At 34.6% G+C, this 24,171-nt stretch overlaps 1 protein-coding gene across 1 annotated transcript in view; it reads left to right on the top strand.

Moving 5' to 3' along the window:
- MUC19 (mucin 19, oligomeric) overlaps positions 1–24,171 on the top strand; it is a 180,576-nt gene that overhangs the window by 49,080 nt on the left and 107,325 nt on the right. The window contains exons 39-49 of the mRNA XM_063619954.1: positions 493–534; positions 1,065–1,097; positions 1,476–1,520; positions 10,068–10,106; positions 11,615–11,734; positions 15,141–15,209; positions 15,809–15,892; positions 16,110–16,187; positions 16,818–16,892; positions 17,132–17,266; positions 17,649–17,714. Coding sequence (XP_063476024.1) covers positions 493–534; positions 1,065–1,097; positions 1,476–1,520; positions 10,068–10,106; positions 11,615–11,734; positions 15,141–15,209; positions 15,809–15,892; positions 16,110–16,187; positions 16,818–16,892; positions 17,132–17,266; positions 17,649–17,714 — 786 coding nt within the window. The remainder of the gene's footprint in view (positions 1–492; positions 535–1,064; positions 1,098–1,475; positions 1,521–10,067; positions 10,107–11,614; positions 11,735–15,140; positions 15,210–15,808; positions 15,893–16,109; positions 16,188–16,817; positions 16,893–17,131; positions 17,267–17,648; positions 17,715–24,171) is intronic.

A 24,171-nucleotide genomic window follows, 5' to 3' on the forward strand; every position in this document is an offset into this window, starting at 1 on the left:
TTCCTGCCTTGTGTGATATAAATTGGGATTTTATTTCCTGTTGATTGATACTTGGAGGTGGGTAGTATAAATTAAGAAATAGTACAGAAAATAGGAAACCTTAGGCTTTGACAATTTATTTAAAATTATGCAGCCTGCTGTAAAATGCTAGTTAAATTTTAGTTATTTTTGGTCACTTACCTACAGTGAAGTTATCACATGTCAGGGTTCTGAACCACATTCCTTTAAGTTATTATTGGCCCATAAAGAGACCTTATAAAGTTCCTATGAGATTTTGGTTAAGTGATAATAACAGGAAATAGTTATTTTTGGTGGACATACATAAATATATGGTGTTATTTGTATTGATATAAATAAAAAATTATTTTGTCACTTAACATCTACACACGTTTCAGAAATTTTAATTTTAGTTTATGACAACTGGTTTCTTGAACTATATTTCCCAGCAAAAATTATTCAATTATTTTCATAAATGTTGTGTTTCCTAAACAGTTTCCACTACAACAGCTACCGCCATATTAAGCACCGGAGCAGGTAAATAAAAACTGCTAATTATTTTTATAGCTCCTAAGTGAGCAGCAAAGATAATTTATAGTTCAGGAATCATGGCCCTTTTTTGAAATTTTTCATTCTTCATTTATGTATTTGCTAAAGGCCCATGCCAAGTAGGAGGTCTGTATGTAATTGTAACATTAGTAAAGAACATCTTCCCTTTTCAAAGGTTGTCTGTCCTAAGAAGAACATTCTACATACTACTGATGTGGAGGAAGTGGCTATGTCAGAAAATTCTATGTTAAATTCCTTGAAAGTAATTTACAATTTCTTTTATTAACATCAAGAAAATTTTAACTTTAATTGGATGCTTTATCATTAAAACAGTAGCTAGTGGAGTACAAAAGTATATTGAAATGTGTAAACATCTGACAAGTGAACTTAACTGTTACATATAATCATTTATTTGCATTCTGGAGATCTCAAAACATGTTTAAATAGATATGGTTAACCTCATCTTTCAATACCAGTTTAATGTACATTTCCACATATTTGTCTTCTTCTTTGCATAGCAATTACACTGGTTACCAGTAGCCCAGGTTCAGGTAAGCTGTAACCTCTAAGCCACAACTTAATCAATGGGGGATTTTTAAAAACACCCAAACCTTCCTTTGCAGTATTATATCTTTGCAATGACATTTTTAGAAGAAATAGACAAAGTTTCTTTTTTAAAAAAGAATTTTTTAGAGAAAGCTTTTGGGGAAAAAAAGCATTATACCAGATGATAAGGTGTTTTGACCTTTTACTCGGGGCCTATAAATTTTAAAACTAATATTTGGGCTTCTCTTCACCTATATGATGTTTTTTTTGTCTGATACAGTCATTCCAAGTTGATCCATTTTACAAATGACCATAGATGTTCTTGGAAGTATAATTTCCCCTGCATATAAAACTTAGTTTTTCCATTGTTTTCTCAACTTCAGCAGCATCCATTCCAGCGATTACAACATCAAGCAGTGAAACAACAGGTAGGTAAATCAGAAAATCCGTAAGTGACAAATAAAGTTTTGAATAAAGGTTTGTATCTGAAACCTTGAACAACTTAAATATTGGAATCAACATCAGTTTGATTACACATTAAAAATATTTGGGTTTGAATTTTCCCTCGGACCATCCAAACAGTTTCCCTAGTTTAGTTTGCTATTTTATCTTTCCACCTAAATTTAAAAATTCATTGAGTATGTTTCAGTGTCTTTAATGAAAATGAAAATATGAGAAAAAAAGAATTTGAAGACAATGGCTAACAGACAATCTAGCACTGTGACTCCATATGTTATTGTTGTTTTTAATATATAACAGTCACCTTCTTTTCTTCAAACTAATTAATTATACAATTAAAAAGATGTCAATTTTGCTCTATGTGTTTGAGGAAATCATCCATAGATTTCTCCCTTCCAGCTCTGCACTATTTTTCACATACTCACTTTTCTATACTTATGGTCTTTACCCCCAACTTAGCACTATTTCTCTTTCTTTGTTATTGATTAATTTGTCAAGTCTTAAATGAATACGTTCCTTCGAGTCACAGACCATGCTTCGCCATTCTTGTATTCCCAGTTGTACCTAGTGGCAAGGTACAGGATAGTTCGCATTCAGTATTTATGGAGTGAATAAATGACTCTTCTTTTTCCCCTTGGAAAATTTAGAACTCAGGTTTAGAATTTTAGCGCAGAATTTCTGGTGAAGGTTAAACTGTTTATTAGATATTAGTTATACTGGTAAATCCAACAGCTCATACATTTCATTCATTAGAGCTAATCTTCTATACAAAGATATAGTGTAAAACCAAGACTATTATTGGATTATAAATTGATATCATAATATAGAATTATGACTATAATTTAAAACATTTTCTAAATCTTAGTATTGTCTGAGTTATTTTTAATCAATATATTTTTATATTAAAGGAGTAAATATATATGTATATCTTAAAGCATCAGCCATCAGTGCACAATATTATTAAAAATACCGAAAGCAACATGCTACTTCCTGTCAAACTTTCTCTTATGTTGGATACCATTAGCAACACAAAGCATTACTGGCTGTTTCAATGTAAATCTCAGAAAGCCTGACACATTTCAAAAATGTTCTTCTGCAGTCTGTAATCATAAATTCATTTCTCAAGACCAATAACAATTTCATCCCAATAGTTTTTTGAATTATTTCTTACACACCGCAGAGTAATTTTCTGGCTACATATTACCCTCAGTCGAAGGAATAGACTGAATCCCTAATTCTCAGCCTGGTTCTGTTTCTAAGATGATTAATTTGGTTCAATTATTAAGATCTCCTTTAGTCAAAGTCATTCATTAGCTATTAAAACTTTTGAATCTTGTGATCATTTAAAGAAATATTTTTTTCCTTGATTTGATGAACTGCATAGATACATGTGAATCATAAGCAGCTTATTTTTGAATTATTTCTTAGACACCACAGAGTAATTTTCTAGCTACATATTACCCTCAGTGCAAGCAGTGGACTGAATCCCTAATTCTCAGCCTGGTTCTGTTTCTAAGATGATTAATTTAGTTCAGTTATTAAGATTTCCTTTAGTCAAAGTCATTCATCAGCTGTTAAAACTTTTGAATCTTGCGGTCATTTAAATAATTTTTTCCTTGATTTGATGAAATGCATAGATACATATGAATCATAAGCAGCTTAGATAACAATTTCATCTATTTCTTCAGTATCATGGTGATGATATCTATATCCTATATCACAATACTTACCTAAAGCTATTAAAAGTGGTTTGATTTTTCTAGCTTATATATATATATATATCTTTTTTCATTTCAAACACCTAGTTTTGAATGTAATATTCAGTTTTGTCAACCGCTTTGTACTGTAGCAAGGAAACTGTCCATGGAAAACAGAAGATCATGAGTAGATTACCCTGACAGGGCTTTTGTAAGCAACTGATTAAGTTTTAGGTGTAATATTTTGTCTCATTCACTGTAAAACACTATTAAAATCTTATCAATCATCTTCGTGGCAGCATTTTCAAAATTATAAATCAAATGCGGAGTTGAATTATAGGACAGATTACCTGGGTGATTTTTTCCCTGAATTCATTTGGCATTATTTATGACTTTTGTGCTTTGCCTGACGGAATCCTAATGTTTTATTTAATTTCCCTAAAATTCTGGTAGCTATTTCATGCTCTGTAAGTATAATATTAATAATTAACAAAATGCTATGTTAGTATTTTATTGAAAGATATGCTAAAAGTGACTTTTATTGAGGATTTACCTCATTCTAGTTTTATATTAAATATTTTTCATTCGGCATCTCATTAAATCTTAATCCTCTGTTATTCTCCACAGTCCTCCTCACCTCATCATTTTATAGGTGAGGAAATGCAAAGAGCTTAAGTAACATTTTCAGGCTTATAAGGATCAGAAGGAGAAGGACTTTCTGGCATGATCTAGAGAGAAGTCAGGATTGATTTTCTTTTCCTTGTTATCCTTGAAAGCCAGAAACTGTAGTCAACATCATTCTAAAATCAGGCGACAAAGAAGTATAAAAATGTTTATTTTTTCCCTCATATTAAAATTTTCCAATTGTGCCACAAAATGTGTGTGTTTCAACTAAAGTTAGTCAAGTAATCCCAATGTACAGAAAACACTGAATACCAAATTATCAAATTAATAATATATTCCCAGCATTTATTAATAATGTATGTGTAGCTTATCTTTTTGCTGGAACAGATTAGGAAGTGCTAATTTTCCAGATAAACTGAAGCATACAAAACTTGTAATTAAATTTTAGTTAAACATACCAAATTTCAATTAAAAATAATGATTAGTGGTAAGAATTAGAGGTAATTCTTAGTTCCTTATCTTTTCTGAGGCTATGACCATATCATACTATACAGATGGGAATTTAGAAATCATTCAAATAATGATTAACTTAGTTTTCCTTAAAATCTGTGACTTGAGGGCTTGGAGCATACCAGTTGGCCATCTTTGTTGATTCAACTAACTGGAAATCATAAATAGTCTACTTCAACTTGTGCTAGGGACTTGGACTGAGTACAAACTATTCAAAATAAAATGTGATATTTCTGAATTTTAATAACTAAGAGATGACATGCCGATTTTCTTCTGACTGAGGAATCATGATAATTTATATAAAGTGAGGATGGTAATCAGAAGAAACTCAGAAAGTGCTAGATAGGTGTTTACTGATATTTTTATTTTGGAGCTCCGAAGGAAAAAAAGTCACATCTATTATTTTTCATTTTTCATGTAAGAATAAAACATTTTCCTTTAAGAGATACCAACTTATTTTTTCTTTTTACACTCTTTTTCTTTCTAAATTCATCCAATAAACATTATGCCATTGTGAAAACAAAACAGTTTAATTGTTCGCTTTTAGAATTCTTTTTAAAAGAAATAAAGGTCTTTTGTAGGCAATTGTCTTGCACAAACTGTAGGCTTGAAAGATGTATCCTATTTCTTTTATTGACAATAGTGGCTTAAAAGTGGAATTGACAAATTGTGATGAATCCATAACTACAAAATGATTTTTGTTTTTAAGTCTTCTAGTGGTAAGCCTCACTTGATCAGTGATGAGAACAATGAATCCCATATTTGTTTTATTTTAAAATAAATGTTTGGAAATCATCACTAGCAAAGGGTTTTTTTGTTTGTTTCTTTCAAAATATAGTATGCATCAACCAAAGATATTTAAATAGAGATTGAAAAGTAAAAGATTATATTCAGGTATAATATAGCTAAGAAGACACTTCATTTCAAATATGTATTGTCTCTCCATGAACTATCTATAATAAAAGAAAGGATTTGTTTCTTGGACATGGGAACCCATTTCATTTTGGATAATACATTAGTGCTTTTGAGCAGAACCAATATGATAAGTGGGATAAATTAACTTAGTTAAAACTTTCCTACTTTTACTTTTTGCTTTGTCTTAAATCAATTTAACATAAAAACCTATAATTATTGAACACAAAGGTAAGATTTATTTTTAAAAGAGTCTCAGTGGGGCAGTGGGGTAGCGAGTGCAGATTTTTGCCACTAACTTGTTCTCTGGATAAAGTACTTTTGATCAAGTACTGAATAGAAGACAAGGTATGACTTCATTGTTGAATAGACCTTAACTTTTTTGTTGAGGTAAATAGCATAGAAGTAAAGGGTAACTTTTGAGGAGTTTAGAAAAACATTACAGAAAACTCTAAAGTGAAAGGGAAGCAATATGCAAACTTTAATTTCTCCACATGCTTTCTGCATCTATTTTCTTTTCCATACAGTGAATGCTTTCAAAGGGCTAAAATACCCTGAGAGATGCCTAACTAACCATTCTAATAAGCATGCTATTTTTAGAAGAAAAATTATGCAGTTATGGGGCTTTTCCTCTTTAGATTGACTGATCTTGATACAGAGCTAATATTTACTGAGCGCTACTTCTAAGTATATGGCATATGTTATCTGATTTGATACTGAAAATTCCCTGAAGTAGTGCCATCATTTCCCCCTATTTACAAATGAGTAAATGGAAACACAAAGAGGTTAAGTTATACATTCAAGGTTACTTGCTAATAAGTAGCAGAGATAATTAAAATTCAGAACATATTTTCTAGACTCCAGTCCTAATGCCCCTGTGTTTCCATGTTTAAAGAAGACGATGAAGTTGAATTTAATTTAAATCATTTATTGAAGTAGCAACATGTAATTACAGAATCTGATTTCAAATTGGGACTTATGTTAAAATCGTAGATTGTTTAGTAGGTTTATATTAAAACAAAAAAATCCCCTTTGGATGAATATGCAGGATACTGACATATAATTTAAAAGTGGGTTTCTGTTACACAACAGTATAATCTGTTACAATGCATATTTGCTCAAAAATTTAAAATCTTAGAATGTTACCACTATGTTATATATAAATTTTATTTATACAATGTGCTTATTATAAAATAGCATCAATCATTAAAAACATAATTGCATCAGGCAAAGGGAGATAGATGAGTATAGTGGAATGTGGAATTAGAAAAATAAGAATTTGAATCCCTTCCCTTAAAGTCTGATCCTGTTTTAAGTCCCTCAACAGCCTGAGGTTTAGTGTTCTCATCTGTGAAGTGGGAACTAATAATAATCTCTACATGGAAAGATTTGAGAAAACAGTAAATGTGATAGTGCCACTTACTGTAATACATAGTAAGTATTCAGTAAAGGCAACTTTATTATTGGTGAATTTTATAAGGAATAATTAATTAGGTGAATGAGTTTAATACTTTTTCGGTTACTAATCAGAAACATACTGCTTCCTGAATTAAAGCCAATTTTATGAAGTTCTAAATTTTTTCGGAATAAAATATTTTGCAAAAACTGTAGACTCTGCAGTACTGAATTTGTTGTTTACAAGGGGAAATATTATGGATACTCCTGAAGCTTGCCTTTCAGACATGTATTTTAAGTAAAATAAAATTCATTGAAAAAAATGCCAAAATATTTTTTCCTTGTAAAAATTAAAATGATTCTTAGAAGTAATTTAAAAACTTAGTGGTAGCTAGAAAATTAATTAAAAGACTTTATATTAAGTTTATAGCGAGGTGAAACACAAGTGAATAAAGCCACTTGGAAAACTTTTTAGGGTGGAGTATCATACTACCATGCAGGCAGGCAGAGCTTTTAGTGTTTCGGTAAAGGCAGCTCCTCCTATTACTATTTATGTCTTGTCCACAAAGAAGCTGATGCATATAATTGACAGTATCAAGTAATTCCAGCATGTATGTTCATTTGCAAGTAACGGAAAAATCAGTTGAAACTGTAATGGTTATGGATGTAAAAATTAATGAGAATGGGCCGGGCGCGGTGGCTCACGCTTGTAATCCCAGCACTTTGGGAGGCCGAGGCGGGCGGATCACGAGGTCAGGAGATCGAGACCACAGTGAAACCCCGTCTCTACTAAAAATACGAAAAATTAGCCGGGCGTGGTGGCGGGCGCCTGTAGTCCCAGCTACTCGGAGAGGCTGAGGCAGGAGAATGGCGTGAACCCAGGAGGCGGAGCTTGCAGTGAGCCGAGATCGCGCCACTGCACTCCAGCCTGGGTGACAGAGCGAGACTCCGTCTCAAAAAAAAAAAAAAAAAAAAAAAAAATTAATGAGAATGGGAATGCTGTCTCTATCAGTTTTGGTAATTAAACCCAGAAAAAAAAGTGAGTTCTCATGTATTCCTGTCAGTAAAGGCTTATCCCTACTTTTATTGCTGTATCAATAATTTCAGACTTACATCTTCTGAAATTCATTCACGGGAAAAGGGAGCTATATCACAGTAGCCTGACTGGTATGCACTTCAATCTGTGCCTAGTGTAGATAACTCTATGACCCGGATTAAAGATCGGTCCTTCAGATGCACAGGAGCATGTTGCCATCTCAACAACATCAATTATAAGGAAAGGCCTATAAATATGTTCTCTTGTGCATATGGTAAAAATAGTGATGATCAGCACACTACCACCTATGGTGTGCAACTATGTTCTTGAATCCATGTTGATTAGAGCATATTTATTTAGATGTGTAAATATTGGAGATTTGATTTTATTCCATATGATAATGCTGCTTTTAATTAAATGTAATTTTCTTGAATTTGAAAGTGCTCAAACTGGATCACTGGAATTCCATAAAGATTAAATCAATACTGGGAAATGGAATCTGCACCAAAATCTTTGGGAATATCAGGGTCTATCTATTCTTCCACATCATTCTAATCTTGATAGTCTCTGTGGATCATGGCATAACAGTCTTTCTATGCTATTCTTACAATTAGATCAGCAAGAGATTTTGATCCAGATGTCCAGCTATTGTGCTCATTAGTGAGAAAAGATATCAAGATCTGAATTGGTCAGTTGGTGGAGTCTATGTGATACCGATTTTGAAAATTCTTCTCAACTAAACCTTGTCAGCTCTTGAGAACTGTCACAAAAACTTTCTCTTAAACTACTTACCATACTTATTTAAATGTACATTCTATAAAGTAATTTGGGGAGACAGGATATTTTATTGTTTACTTGATATTGTGTTCTATGATTTCTAGTCTAGTTTTTTAATATTTCCATTAACATGATGAATAGGTAATTAAGAAAACTTGAAAAATGCAAGAGGTGATGTGTTATACATACAGGCAGAATAACATAAAAAGCAGCATGGGTCACAGTCCTAGTTACTGGGTGACTTACATTGGAGTCCTAGTTTTGTCACTAACCAGCAGTGTGATCTTGAAAAAATCACTCAACTTTTCTGAGCCCCATTCTTTATATGAAAAATGGGTAAAATATTTTTATTCCATTTGTTCATTCATTCAGTCTATGAACAAATACTTATCAAGCTCTTATTATGTGCTAGGCACTTTTATAGGCCTTGGAGATACTAAAGTGAATAAAATCGACGTGACTTCTGCCTTTATAAAGCCTTACAGACTAGTCAGGAATATGGATATCAATTAAGTAATTACAAAAACAAATGGAAACTTACATCAACACAAGAGCTATGGAGTACCTAAAAGGGCATGGGATGAGAGAGGAGGGATTTAATCCAGTCGAGGAGCTCAGGAAAGGCTGAAGAAAAGATGATTGAGTTGAGAACTGACCAATGAAAGCTCAACTAGGAGAAGAGGAGGAAAAAACCATGTTCCAAGTACAGAGAACTGCAAACAGCAGGTAGAAAAGATAGAAAGACCAGTGTGGCTGGATGAGGAGTGAGGATCAAATAGATTGTGTGAGAAGTTTGTTTCTCTCCTTCTTTTTCTGAAGTTCAAAAACACTATAAAATTGCAAAAATGGTATTGTTTACATAAAGTAAGCAATGGATTTCCATGGATTTTCAAGGAAAATTAACATTGAAATAGATAAAATACCTGACTATTTATTATTTATGAAAACCTCAAATTAATAAAGGCTTACTTTTAAGTGCACAGGCCCTCAATAAACATTTGATGAGCTTTTATCACGTCCCTGGCAATGGGCAGGCATTGGGAATACAAAGGTAAAACATGGCCTCTTCCTTCAGGAGTTCACTGATAATCCACCACAGCTATTTAGGGTAAATTCAAATTTATTTTTATAAACCTGCTATATCAAATCATAAACATAAATCTTAAAAAATAGTTCTCCTTTTCCCTCCAAGCCCTTATAGACTAAGTGTTACTCAATATAAAAATATCCAAGCTGCAGACAACCAGAAGCTAAGAAATGTTGAAGAAACCATAAACTGCAAAATCAGCCTCTGCTTAACAGAGAATTTATTGCCATTGTTGATATACATTCCATTTACTTTGTATTTAATAGAATTCAGTATATGTGTATGTGTGTGTATGTATGCATTGGAAAGTACATCATGTATGTCATTATTTTAAAAATTAAATGCAAATTTATTATTAACTCTAAACACTACATATATTACAAATTACTCTGTATTGAAAACTACACAACAGCAGAACAATCTCTCTGGTATTTTTCCCTTGAGGTTGGAAAAATTCACATTTCTGTTTTCCTTTTAGGAGCAACCCTAGGTCCCCTCACCGAACCTTTTACTACAGGTCAGTATATTAATTCCTGGTTTTATATGTTAAATAAAAATATCCAGTAGTACAAATTATTAGTCACTTTCGGTTTTAAGAAAGAATTTATAGGACAGTTTGGCTTTAGGAAAAATATTTCAAACAAGTAGTTTACTAGGCTTTTACCACTGGTTTTAAATTTTTCTTAAAAACTGTGAATTTTACTTGTTTTTGATCAGTTTATATTGACTGGCTATAGAAACATGGTTTCTAGTTTGAATTTCTTCTTTGTCATTAACTATTAACATAGCATCTGCAACAGTAGTAAATATCTTTAATTTCTTTAAAGACTATGGGTTGCACATCTAATAACATATGTTACTCTCTTAGATTTTTTAAGTTTAAACATGTGCAGATCTAATAACATGTTACTCTCTTAGCTGTTATAAGCCTAAAAGTAGCAATTAACTATTTCATGATAGTGCTTCTTTATTGTTATTATCAGCCCCAGGCAACAGTGATTAGGGCATAAGGATCTGCTTATTTTATTTTTAAGTTTTAAAAATTATTTTTTAAAATGTGGATACATAGTAGATATATACATATATAGCATACATGAGATATTTTGATACAGGCATGTCACGTGAAATAAGCACATCATGGAGAATGGGGTATCCATCCCCTCAAGCATTTACCCTTTGTGTTCTAAATAATCCAATTATGTTCCTTATTTTAAAATATATAATTATTATTGGCTATAGTCACCCTATTTTGCTATCAAATAGTAGGCCTTATTCATTCTTTTGATTTTTTATACCCATTAACCATCCCCTCCTCTCCCCCACCCCTCACTACCCTTCCTAGCTCTAGTAATCATCCTTCTACATTCTACGTTCATGAGTTCAATGGATTTGATTTTTCTAGATCCCACAAAGTAAGAACATGTGACGTTTGTCTTTCTGTGCCTGGTTTATTTCACCTAACATAATGATGTCCCATTCCATCCATGTTGTTTCAAATGACTGGATCCCATTCTTTTTTGTGGCTGAATAGTACTCCATTTCGTATATTGTTTATCTAATTATCTGTTGCTGGACACTTAGGTTGCTTCCAGATCTTAACTATTGTAAACAGTGCTGTCACAAACGTAGGAGTGCAGATACCTCTTTGGTACACTGATTTTCTTTCTTTCGGGTATATGCTCACCAGTGGGATTGCTGGATCATACGGTAGCTCAATTTTTCGTTTTTTGAGGAACCTCCAAACTGTTCTCCACAGTGGCTGTAGGTTCTGCTTATTTTGAAACAGTTATTTAGAAAAACGTATGAAGACCTAGTGTGACTCAGTTCAAGATGCAGAAAGCTATACTTGTAAAAAAGAAAAAAGGCAATGATATTAAAAGAAATTCTTAGGAAACTCTAGGCAGAAAGTCACTGGCTTTATTGATTCTATTTTCTGTAGTAAAATTGATTACACAGTTAACTCACTCCATGGTAATAAAGTCCTAAGAGACTTTAGATGAGAAGTTAATTTTATGTTTTTCTCAGGCATTACTGAAACTTCAGTTCCCATCATCTCAACATCTGGAAATGCAGGCACGACAAGAGTAGTGAGCCCCACCATCACTGGTGCTGCAGGCATGGCAGATAAATTAAATTCAGAACAAAGTATACCAGCCTCAGCTAAGCAACTCATTTTAGGAGATGCTACTCAGGACAATATTTTGCAAAATTAAAGTATTAGAGTTAGGTGATTATTCCTTATATGTAATTGAAATGTCGTATCTTTAGTCTTTTCACAAGTTGCTTCCTTAAAGTATATCATGTTACAATTATATGTGCTCATGACCTTGATAGTTGGTGGCACCTATGCATTTTTTTTTTTTTTTAGCCAGATGTTTGTTTTTTCTTTACGTTTATCAGGGACAACTGGAGTGTTACCTGCTATAACCACAGGAGCTGAACATGGAAATTTAAGTGACTTCAGAACAGGTGAGACAAAGAAATGAGTCAAATACAATCTCTTCCATAGCCTATTTCTACTAGGAATCCTCTGTTTCAACTTGGCAACAACTTTACCCTGAGTACAACATTATATAACAGGGCCAAATGTCAGAGCTACTGAAGTCAGCTAAATGACCCTGGAGAAAAATTCAATGATTAATATTTAATAAAATACTAATGATATGTTTCCATGGCACAGGAAGATTTCTGAATTGTCTTCAAACATATAGTATGTAATTTAATCAACAATTACACCGTGGGCCGGGCGCACTGGCTCACGCTTGTAATCCCAGCACTTTGGGAGGCCGAGGTGGGTGGATCACGAGGTCAGGAGATCGAGACCACGGTGAAACCCCGTCTCTACTAAAAATACAAAAAAATTAGCCGGGCGTGGTGGCGGGCGCCTGTAGTCCCAGCTACTGGGAGAGGCTGAGGCAGGAGAACAGCGTGAACCTGGGAGGCGGAGCTTGCAGTGAGCCGAGATTGCGCCACTGCACTCCAGCCTGGGCGACAGAGCGAGACTCTGTCTCAAAAAAAAAAAAAAAAAAAAAAAAAAAAAAAAAAAAAAAATTACACCGTGGTAGTTATCTGTCATTATTTGCAGTAGGTGAGAAAATAATAAAAGGTCTCCAAGCTGGAAGAGGCAGGAGTAGAACACGGAATCCTTTCTGGTGTGGAATAGCTAGCTCCACAGCTCTGTGTGTGTATAAAAACCTAGATCCAACAAAAGCCAATGAGGATATGTTTGCCGTACACATCAATGACTGAATTTTAACTACGGTTGGTTTCATGGAAAAAAATTATTGGTTTCCTTAAGCAGAGATAATTTGGATAGAAAACAAAAAAGCCTAAATTCACCCCTGGTCCACCATGAAATCAGCTACTAATTTTAAGTATCTCTTAAGTTTCTTCTCTGCATCCATTTGCCTCTGCTTTTGTTCAGGTGTTAAATATTTTCCACCTAGCCTCCACCTGGCTCACCTTCCTCCAACACAATGGTGTTTAAAGTGTGGTTTCTGGACCAGCAGCATCAGCATCTTCTGGGAACTCATTAGAAATGAAAGTATCTGGACCCACCTGCCTAAAATCAGAAGCTATCGGAGTGTAGCCCAGCAAACACTTTACTAACAAGCCCATGCAACAGATGCTCATCAAAGTGGAAAACTACTGCTCTAACATTTCCACTCCTTCCTCGCTTCCCTCCCATATCTACGCTGCGGTCAATACCATGGCCGAATGGACTTCCAAAATCTCAACTATCATCATGTCACTCCACTACTTACAATTCTTCAATTGTTCTGATTGCTTTTAATATAAATCAAAACTTCTTTACATACATAGATGGGTTAAAAGCCATTTCTTTAGTGTATACATGGAACTATTTCTCTTTATGCATTTGCTAACTAATCCATGGCCTAATTTTATTTTTTCTACATTTACTTTCCCTTAGCAATTTTCTTGATTTAAACGTTATAACTTAAACGCTTTTTGGAATAAGATATAGTTTACATAACAATTAATGGTTTAAAGGATATAATCAATGTACACTAGCACAAATTAAGAAACTGGTTCATTCCAATTAGGTCAGTAAACTTAAATTTTAGAGTGATGACCATTTGTTTTCATTTTTTAAAACCTGCATCAAAATTACTTGGATAATAATGATAAGTCAATCAGCTATCTCTTTTGGTTATGAGGCAGTGTGTATAAGGATTTTCAGCAGGGCTACTCAAAGTTTGGTCGACAGATGAATACTAGCCAGACTGTTACCAGTTTTTGATGTAATAAGAACTGAAACAGAGAGTAAGCATTTAAAAACAGCAATTTTACAGGATTATTTTTATGTCTATTAAATCAAGACTTGTGTTTCATATGGTTTTACTTTTAAAAATTTCGTTTCTCTATTTTATGGCCTTTTTCAAAGTATCCACCTAGCACAGATTGGAAATTTTACAAAATTGATCTTTTGCTACAGATTGTTTGAGAAGCACAGGTTAGAGTATTAACTGTAGCTAGACTGCTTGAATTTGGCTCCTGGATCTGCTGTTGACCAACTTGGTGACCTGGAGCAAGTCATTTAATCACATCTAATAAATAAGAATAATATTATCACCTGTTTCAGAGGAATTTTATAAGAGTAAATAAGTTGGTTTATGTGTAGGGCATTTTTTTTTTTTTTTTTTTTTTTGAGACGGAGTTTCATTCTTGTTGCCCAGGGTGGAGTGTAGTGGTGCGATCTCGGCTCACTGCAACCTCTGCCTCCGGGGTTCAAGCGATTTTCCTGCTTCAGCCTCCTGAATACAGGCACCCGCCACCAGGCCTGGTTAATTTTTGTATTTTTGGTAGAGACAGGGTTTCGCCATGTTCGCCAGGCTGGTCTCGAACTCCTGACCTCAGGTGAGCCACCTGCCTCTGCCTCCAAAAGTGCTGGGATTACAGGAGTGAGCCACCGCGCCCGGCCAGGGAATTTTTTAAAATACTTTTTTTTTTAATCAAAAGTAACCAGAGGCCCTCCTGCCCTAACAAGGACAGGAGAGGAGGGCAACACACCTGGGGAACCAAGCAAAGGAGCTACAAGCCCAGGACAATCAGGCAAGTCAGGACACGTGCTTTAGATCCTGTTAAATGGGCATAGTCAAAACATGCTTTAGCGCCTGATAAGTGGGCATAAGCAAAACATGTAAGCTGCTCAAGAAGCTTGAAATTTGACTTGAATCTCCCAGTCTTTTCCTTCAGAAGTACCGTATGTTGAAATTACTGCTACGGTGTTTGTCAGGTACGACTGGAGGATCCATGGGCGCAACCACAGGAGCAGGCAGGGGAAGCACACCTGGAGCATCAGGCACTGGGGCCACCAGCTCTGGGAACCCGGCAGGCAACACAGAGACCCTTTTGGGGGTTGTGACTGGGGTCCAACGCAAGCTTTGCCAAGAACCTAGAATACAATAACGAGATTAAGTAAAGAAAACCAAGGACAATATTTTAGGAAAACAACATGAAACTGTGAATATCTTGAAAGAATTTTTTTTGGTAACTATCCATATACATTAAGTACCATTATTCTTCCAAGTAGGAACAACTGGAGGAGTGGATGCAGCCACCACTGGAGCTGCTGGTGAAAATACATCTGAGAGAGCAGGTACTGGAAGAGCAAAACCATCATGATGCCGTCCTGTAGACAGGGGAGCTTTCTGCTCAAAATTTAGTCAGAAACAAGGTTTCTTGGGGAATCCAAACATTATGTAAGGCTGTGTGTCCAGAAGATCAGAACTATACCAACAAGGATATGCTGTCTACCTAATACTGTGATAGATTCTCTGTGGGATACAGGAAAAGAATAGGGACATATATTTGTTCTCACCCTACTTCACTTTGGAGAGGAAGGAATAAATATTCCCACAGATGTAGATGATAACGACTAAGAAAGGCAGGATTTAATCAAGCAAATAAAAGATGCATGCTGGAGCATAAGGCAATTCTAGTGAGATGAGATAAGATAATTCAATGTTAAACCATGAATTATCTGCATGATTACTATATTTGATGAAGAAAGATTCCTTTATTATAATCAATACAATATCAGAGTTTCCTGATTTATCTGATTTACCTTGAACAAGAACTTATGATATTTATGAGATAGATTCATTTTTTAAAAGAAAAAAATGTATATTTTAGGTCACTTTTATGAGGATTTAACTTTCTTAGCAGACATTGTTTTTTTCCATGATAAAAAATTAGGCACACCGGGGGTATCTGGAGCAACCCCTGCAGTCGGAGTTGGCAGTACCCTGGGAGAAGCAGGCCCTGGAGCCACAGTTTCTGGTAAGATCGACCAGGCTGGACATAATGTCTCAGAAGCTCCCAACTATACCTCCCACACTAAGTGATGCTCTGTAAATTCAGGCTAGAACTAGTATTAGAATGAAGGGCTGAGGAAAGTTGGAGGGATAGTTTCTTTCACTTCCTTTTTCTGGAAACTTCCAAGTAGTCATAGTAACAGAAGTAATAACATGCATACCTGCTTCTGTCTTGGTTTCAGGAAGTACAGGAGTTTCTGCAGGCTCCACCACTGCCAGCCCTGGAGCCTCAGCCACAACCTCTGAAAGCAGCAAATCAGGTAAGTAAAAGGGAAAAGTCAGTGAGTGTGCAGGAGCGTGTGGATCTGCCCACATTTTCTTTATTTAGCAGCACTGTAAAGAATGAAAAGAACTGGAGTTAGGAAGTCCAGTCACTGACCACAGGTATTGCAGGTAGTAATCGGCCATACAGATTCAGACAGAGGTTCCTGTGCTGGAACTTCTGAGTCTGTGAGTCTGGAGTGGGGCTAGGGTCAGAGTTTGCAATCCTAACTACAAATTAGAATCAACTAGAGAAATGTTTGAAAATACATACTGAAGAATCCTTCACAGACTAATTGACTCTGTCCCTGGAAGAAGGGACCAGGCATTAAGTATTTTTTAAAAGCCTCATGGGTCCCACATGTAACCTGGGTTAAGAACCACTAAGTTCAGATATCTGAATATTAAACAAGTAAATAATAAACAAGCTTATTTACAAGGAATAAGTAAATAAGCACTCTGAGGGATGCCAACAATCATATACGATCCTTATAATCAGTTTTTGGAAAGAGTGAACCATTCCTGGAAATGAAGAAGTGTAAACAAAAGGTATTTTGAAAGCAGAGAGTAGCACCCTCTGTTCTGCTAAATCAAAGATCATGATACATATTTATTGTCTATTTTGAAAGGAACTACTGGACCCTCAGTGGGTGGAAAAACTGGAGCCACAAGCAGTGAAGCGACATCATCTGAAGTCATGTCAGGTGAGTAGAGGATGTCATTCCGAGGCCGTGGCTTTTGGTGAAAAGGACAGTATTTCATCAGACCTCTGCAAATTTCACTAAGTATAAATGCCATCCAAAAAAGATAGAATGGTATATAAGTTATTAACATTTTCAAGAAAAGTTTTAATTTATGTTTTCTCTAAATATTTCCTTCCAAACTACTATGGCACTGGGTTGTCACAATAATGTATATGCTCTCCCAATACCGTGTTTGTCAGGTGTAACAGGACAGTCTCTTGGATCTACTGCTGCATCTGACAGTGAAATCACAGCTAAAACATCTTTCACTGGTTCCAGTCCACCTGGGAAACTCACCAGGCCAAGCCCGGGCTCACCTGGTCACTTTAGTGGTGGTGAGTCACAAACCTAGTTGGAACCTCAAATTCTTATAAGTTTAAGTGAATTTAGAAGGGATGTAATTTTACAAAAAATGGTCATGGATAGTTTAAGTAGACCACCTACCTCTTTAAAGAAACCCTGAAATATATTCAAAGAGTACTTCATTATAACCATTTATGTAGACTAGGCTTGCCAGAGAAAATATAGGATACCAATTAATTTGAATTTCACACAAATCAGGAACAGTTTTTTTAGAATGAGTATGTCCCATGCAATAATCAAAACACAGTGCTTATTGTTTGTCTGGGATTCATGTTTAACTGGGTGCCCTGTATTTTTATTTTGTGATTTTGAAAACTCTGATGCAGACTGAGCACTGTTGCTCTTTTCAATTAGGAACAACTGAAGGGGGAAGTGTAGCCACCACTGGAGCTGGTGGCGAAAACACTTCTGGAGCATTGGGTATGGAAAGAGCATAATCAGAATAAATCCAGACGGTAGAAGTGTAATTTTTTTTAGTTAAAATTTTGTCAGAGGCAAGTTTTCCTGGGGAATTTAATTATTTGTGTAATGTCAAAACTGCAGAAGATCAGAAATAAATCAAGAAATATTTGTTGTGTGTTCAGTATTATCCTGGGGGATACAGACAACATAAAAGAGGAGTAGAGTAAGGTATTTGTTCTCATAGAACTTCATTTCTGAGCAAAAGAAATTAATATTTATAATATACACAAAAGCGAAACCATGCAAGGCAAAAGATAATCAAAGTGGAGGAACTGTTCAATGACACGCGTTGGAGTAAGACTTGAGAGGCAATTCTAGTAAAGTGACTGATTAATTTGATTAAAACAACAGAATTATTCTATTTTGAAAAGAATGTATTATAATCAGTGCACTACGAGCTATGTCTGTATGCCCCAACTTGAACAAAAACTCAAAATACAAGGAAGCTGAGTGAAATTTTAAGAATCTATTCAACTGCAAGGGAATAAAAAGTAGTTATTCAGGTTTGGGGAAGGAGGATTAAAAACAAAATGTTGTTCAAATCCAGAACCCCCTGCACAAAGGTAGTACAGAATAAAATATAGGTTTATTATTGAATAAGCATTAAAACAGAATGTGATGCACATCAGAGGCAGTCTGTTAAGAGACTGCAAAATCAGAGAGATATTTCACTCTTTTATAATACATAGCCAAGCAGATATGACCTACAACACACATGTTCTCAATATAAATGATTACAGTCTTCAAGTAGAAGGACTTGAGAGCACCATTTATTACACATAGTTCACCCTAAATTCGTCTCTGGAAATGAAGCAAGTGAGTAAGCTGAATCTGTGAAGAACCTTCCTTAACCTAATTTCTTACATATTGTATCTCTGTTGTAAATATCTGATGACCTGGTTAAATATTCGAACACACCAAAAATCCTTTTATCACAAGCAGAATGTAATTTAATTAGTCATAGTATCAACCTGATCCTTAATTTGCACTGACACTGGTAGAATCAAATAGGATTTAAGCTCAAGAAACCAATGGAAAAATTTAAAACAAAACAGGAAAATGGTGGCTGCATAAATTAGAGTCTATAGATACCTCTTTCTTCAAATCATAAAGATCAAAACAGAGCCCACACCTACGGTGTGTAGAGGAGACAGAGAAGAGCCAGACTCCAAAAACTGGGAATGATGGCTCTGAGGCTCACCATAGGGCTGAAATATAGGTAAGGGCATCACAGAAAATAGAGAAGTATAGTGAGGTCCTAATAGTGGTAGAATACCATGATTCTAGTGGTTCAGTCAACTAGAGTTGAGCCTCAGAAGGAAAGCCTCCCAACTTGAGTGGAAAATGCTGAGAGAAAATCTGGGACCTGGCAGGTCACAGAGCCCTCATGATTGGAGTTGAAAGAGTATTGGAGAATGCATGAAAGTCTTTCGACAGGGGAGCAACCCTTGGAGCCTGGGTGCCAAAGGAAAAAAATAAGTATGGAAAAATAAGGGTGTCAATAAAACAAGATAATAATGAAAGCATCAGAAGACAGACAAGGAAAAAGTGCCACTTATAAACGAAGCTCCCTCACTGTAAGAACATAAGAGGGGAGCTCTTTATCTGAGAAATCTGGGAAGTATACGGAAGCCTCTCTGCTGCCCCCTGCGTAGAATCTCCTGCTATTACTGGCCCACAAAACAATGAAAATAATAATAATAATAATAATAAAGAAATTCCAGTATCGATACACAGCTATTCCTTTATATACATTTTCAAAAACTTTGCAGCAATAGCAAGCAAATTCTAAAGATCTAGTCATGAAGCAAAGGAATACAAAAACATAACATTAACGTGAAATAACTAAGGAAACAACCGCAGCTACAAAGATACATCAAAATTACAGACTAAAAATTAAGAGTGGAAATAGATAAACAGCAGGAATGTTAAATTGGAATTGGTGAAAACCCAGGAGAAAACTGAAGAAAAAGAAAAATTATCTCAAAAGACCAAATAGCAGGGTGCTCCATTGAGAATAAATAAAACTGAAAATACAGCAAGGATATTAGAGGATAGAAATGAGAAGAGGTAAACCCTACCCCTGAAATATTGCAGACACTTTCAGAAAAGGTATAATGGGCTAGAGAATGATATAGTTTTAGGAAACAAACAAAAGTATCCAAGATATATTATTGCCATATCTGGAGAAGAAAAAGCAATGAAACTGAACTAATATTTAAAATTATAAATAAGGAAAAACATTCTTAATTTAGAAAAAAACCCCTAAATCTATGTAGTGAAAGAACCTATCATATACCTGGAAGAATTACTCCTGAAGCGTCAATTATGCAAAGTATTCTGAAAAACAATTGGACTTGCTTTACTCATAGATAACAGGTAGTAAGTAGTCAAGCGAATTATTTAAATCTCACGAGCTAAGTACAAGAAGCTTCAGTTTACAAAAAAGGAAAAATGAGCATTCAGGAAGAAACTAATGCTTGATTATTTTTATTACTGATCTTTAGTGACTTTTTCAAAATTAAGGCATCTTTTAATGTAATTCATAATATTAATAGTAGATCTAAGGGAAACAAAACGACCCACAGAGGCTAAAAAGGTATTTGATAAACACTGAATAATCATTTCTAATGGGAAAAAAAGACCACTCAAAATAATAGGAATGAATGGATACTTCCTTAAAACAGGGCCAGACTTGGTGGCTCACGCCTGTAAGCACTTTGGGAGGCTGAGGCAGGTGCATCACTTGAGGTCAGGAGTCTGAGACCAGACTGGCCAACATAGCAAAACCCTGTCTCTACTAAAAATAAGAAAATTAGTTGGGCATGGTGGCGGGTGCCTGTAATCCCAGCTACTTGGGAGGCTGAGGCAGGAGAATTGCTTGACCCTGGGAGGCGGAGGTTACGGTGAGCTGAGATCGCATCACTGCACTCCAACCTGGGCAACAGAGTGAGACTCCATCTCACAAAAATAAATAAATAAATAAATAAATAAATAAATAAATAAATAGATATAAAGTACATATACCTCAGCCACACGTGTAGCATCTTAATAAGGAATTTCTAAACCTATTCCACTAACTTCAGGAACAAGGTAAGGAGACATGCAATCATACTACTATTTAACAGTTTCTGGAGTTATTAATAAATTAGATTATATAGCAATTGATAGCATAGAATTTGAAATAGAAAATATGAAACTATTTCTATTTACAGATGATATAATAGTGTACATGCAGGACCCTAGAGAATCAATGGAAAAACTATAAGCAGTAAGATAATTTAATAAGGTACCAAGGTACAAGATTAATCTATAAAAAATAAGTCTTCATAAATACAAATAATAACAAGTTAAAATATATATTTGAAGAGAAAACTCCAATTTATGTAAACAACAAATAAGATAAATTACCTTGGAATAATCCGAACAAGATAAAACTTACATGAGGAAAACTTTAACTCTCCTTAAAGACACAAAAACATTTTTGACCAAATGGAAAGGCAATCTATATCAGCGTGCCCAAGACCCCTTCAAGTTTTGGGACTTGCTAGAAGGACTCACAAGACTCAGTATAGAATCATACTTGTGGCTATGATTTATTGCACAAAAGGATGCCAAGCAAAATCAGCAAAGGGAAAAAGTGTATAGAGCAAATCAAAAACTAGAATAATAGAAGATGTGAATTGAATTACAGAGAAAAAGAATTATAAGTGATTCTTAAACCTCTGAGAAAATGATCAACTTCACACAAGAAAAATGCAAATCAAAACTACACTGAGATACCATTTCTCACTTTTTAGATTGGCAGAAATCCAAAAGTGTGACAACAGCCCTGTTGACAGTTCTGGAAAGAAACAGGTGGTGCTCTACGTATTGCTGGTGGGAACACAAAATGTTACAGCCTGGAGGAGGATAACTTGGCAAAATCTAACAGAATTACAGACTCGTTTATCCTTTGACCCAGAAATCCTGCTTTTAGTGCTTGTGAAGCTAGACAACCAAAATATAAAATAACATATGTATAAGCTTTTCATACCGGCATTGTTTTTTTATAGAAAGAGCCTGGAAACAACTCCTTAAAGACACATTGAATAAAAGATGACAAAAAGCAGCACTACGCCATCCTAATAGAAGAGTGAGAAAGATCTCTATGAACTGATCTAGTTATTTCCAGAATTTATTGTAAAGGAAAAAAATAAATCAGAATTGTACATACCATTTATACCTTTATGAAAAAAGAGGGATGTGTGTGTGTGTACATATATGTGTATATGTTCTGTAAGGATATGAATTATATATACATATGCAAATATGTATAAAAAAACACAGAAGATAAACTAAAAACTAGTGAAAATCATTACTTATAGGGAACAAACCAGAACAGCAGAATTTTGAGTTCTCTGAATATTCTTTTAAATATAATTTTGGCTTTCGAAAAGGAAAATGTCATACGTATTTTTAAAAACACAATTAAATCAAAATAAAAAAAGCAAACCCTAAAACTGAAAACCAACCAAAACAAGTGAACCTGATTGAATATCAAATTATAATCACGTGGAGAAAATAATTATTTCACATGACTTTAACACACAGTAATCAGACAGTATATGCTAGTGTCATGTATTTTAATGGCAAAAAGACTGCTAGGAAATTTTAAACTTCATTCAGTAATTTTCTTCTTAGTAGTTACATGAGTGTTCTCACTTTGAAGTGGTTTTTTATATATTACAGAATGAAGCAGTAGTTATATGAATGTTATTAGAAATCAAGATTTTAAATGTAAGAGAAAAGAAATACAATAATTAAATCAGGTCTGGACGAAGTGCTCATGCCTGTGATCCCAGTACTTTGGGAGGCTGAGGCCAGCAGACTGCTTGAGCCCAGGAGCTTAAGAGCAGCCTGGGCAATATAGTGAGACCCCCATCTCTACAAAAAAAAAAAATACAAAAGATTAGCTACACATGGTGGCACATGCCTATATCCCAGCTACTTGGGAGGTTGAAGTGGGGAATCACCTGAGCCCAGAAGTCGAGCTGTAATGAGCAGTGATTGCACCACTGCACTCCAGCTTGGGAGAAGGAGTGAGATCCTGTCTCCAAAAAAAAAAAAAAGAAAAAGAAAAAGAAAAGAAATCAAATAATTAAGTAAATTTCTGTAATGTTCATTTGAGTGAGAAATATATATAGAGACTTATGATAATATATACCATTTATAGAAATCTAAATATGATATTTATATATACATATATGTACATAGATATATTTATATATACATATAAATTTATATTTATATATTTATATATATTTATATATGTATATATAGATTTATATGTATATATGTATATGTATATTTTCATATATTAGAAATATATACAAACTTATTACAAATATATGTGATATACCCAAATATAGGTATAAATATATATACTTCTAATATATGGAAATATATATCTTCCAATATAATACATTTATTATCTATATATTTATTTGTCTTTATATCTTCCACCTCTGGCCACTGAAATGGCCTAAAAGCAGTGGTACCCTAACAGTAGTGTGCACCCCTTGTCAGCCAGTTTGGGCTCCTAAATGTCTGTGTTCACTCTTGCTTGGAGAAATGGTTAATTCCAGGTCTTGGACAAGAAAAGTACAAGGTGAGCTTGGGACTTCTTGAGTCAGAAAATGAGGAAGCATTCAAAGACTAAGGGAGCTCTGCCCAAATGACAAGGGTGCTAAACTGCATGAGTTCCTGTTGGCCAAATTTGGAGAATTTTGAGCACTGAAAAAAGTATTTGTAATAGATTGAGGCACATTGATAATACTGAAACATACATGCCCCCAATGATAATTAATAAAAAGAAACAACCACAGCAACATTTGATGTTGGTAGTGACTATCATGTCAAGTGCTTATTCTGAAGATTGGTAATTAAAGCGAAAAATTAATCAATTATCAAGTATTTTTATTAGAAACTATGGATCAAGATATTCAAATAGTTCCAGTTGATCAGAGAAATCTCTCTTTTTAAAGAAAAATTCCAACTAATAAATGTTGAAAAAGGATACAGTTGGAAAAATCACTGTTTTGAAATGCTGAATGAAATAGACAAGGAGCATAAATAAATGCTGAAATCATTGAGTGAAAGGTTGACTAGGACTTGGATGTTTGCCTGATGCCAAAGTATCACCCAACAGATTACTTTCTAATTGCAGAATCGAAAAATGCTTTACACTGGAGAGTTCTGGTTGTCACCACCTAAACCTAGTGATCAAACGTAGCCTCACTGATAGTGGGGACTTGATGTTATGTGTCTCCTTTTGTGATATATCACCTAGAAATTATTCCTGCCCAAAATGATGAACCTGAAACTAATCAAATTCTCATATCCCTTTCTAGATATTCTAAATTTAGCTATTCTC

This window comes from Symphalangus syndactylus, chromosome 17 (assembly GCF_028878055.3).
Source record: "Symphalangus syndactylus isolate Jambi chromosome 17, NHGRI_mSymSyn1-v2.1_pri, whole genome shotgun sequence".
Taxonomy (NCBI): domain Eukaryota; kingdom Metazoa; phylum Chordata; class Mammalia; order Primates; family Hylobatidae; genus Symphalangus; species Symphalangus syndactylus.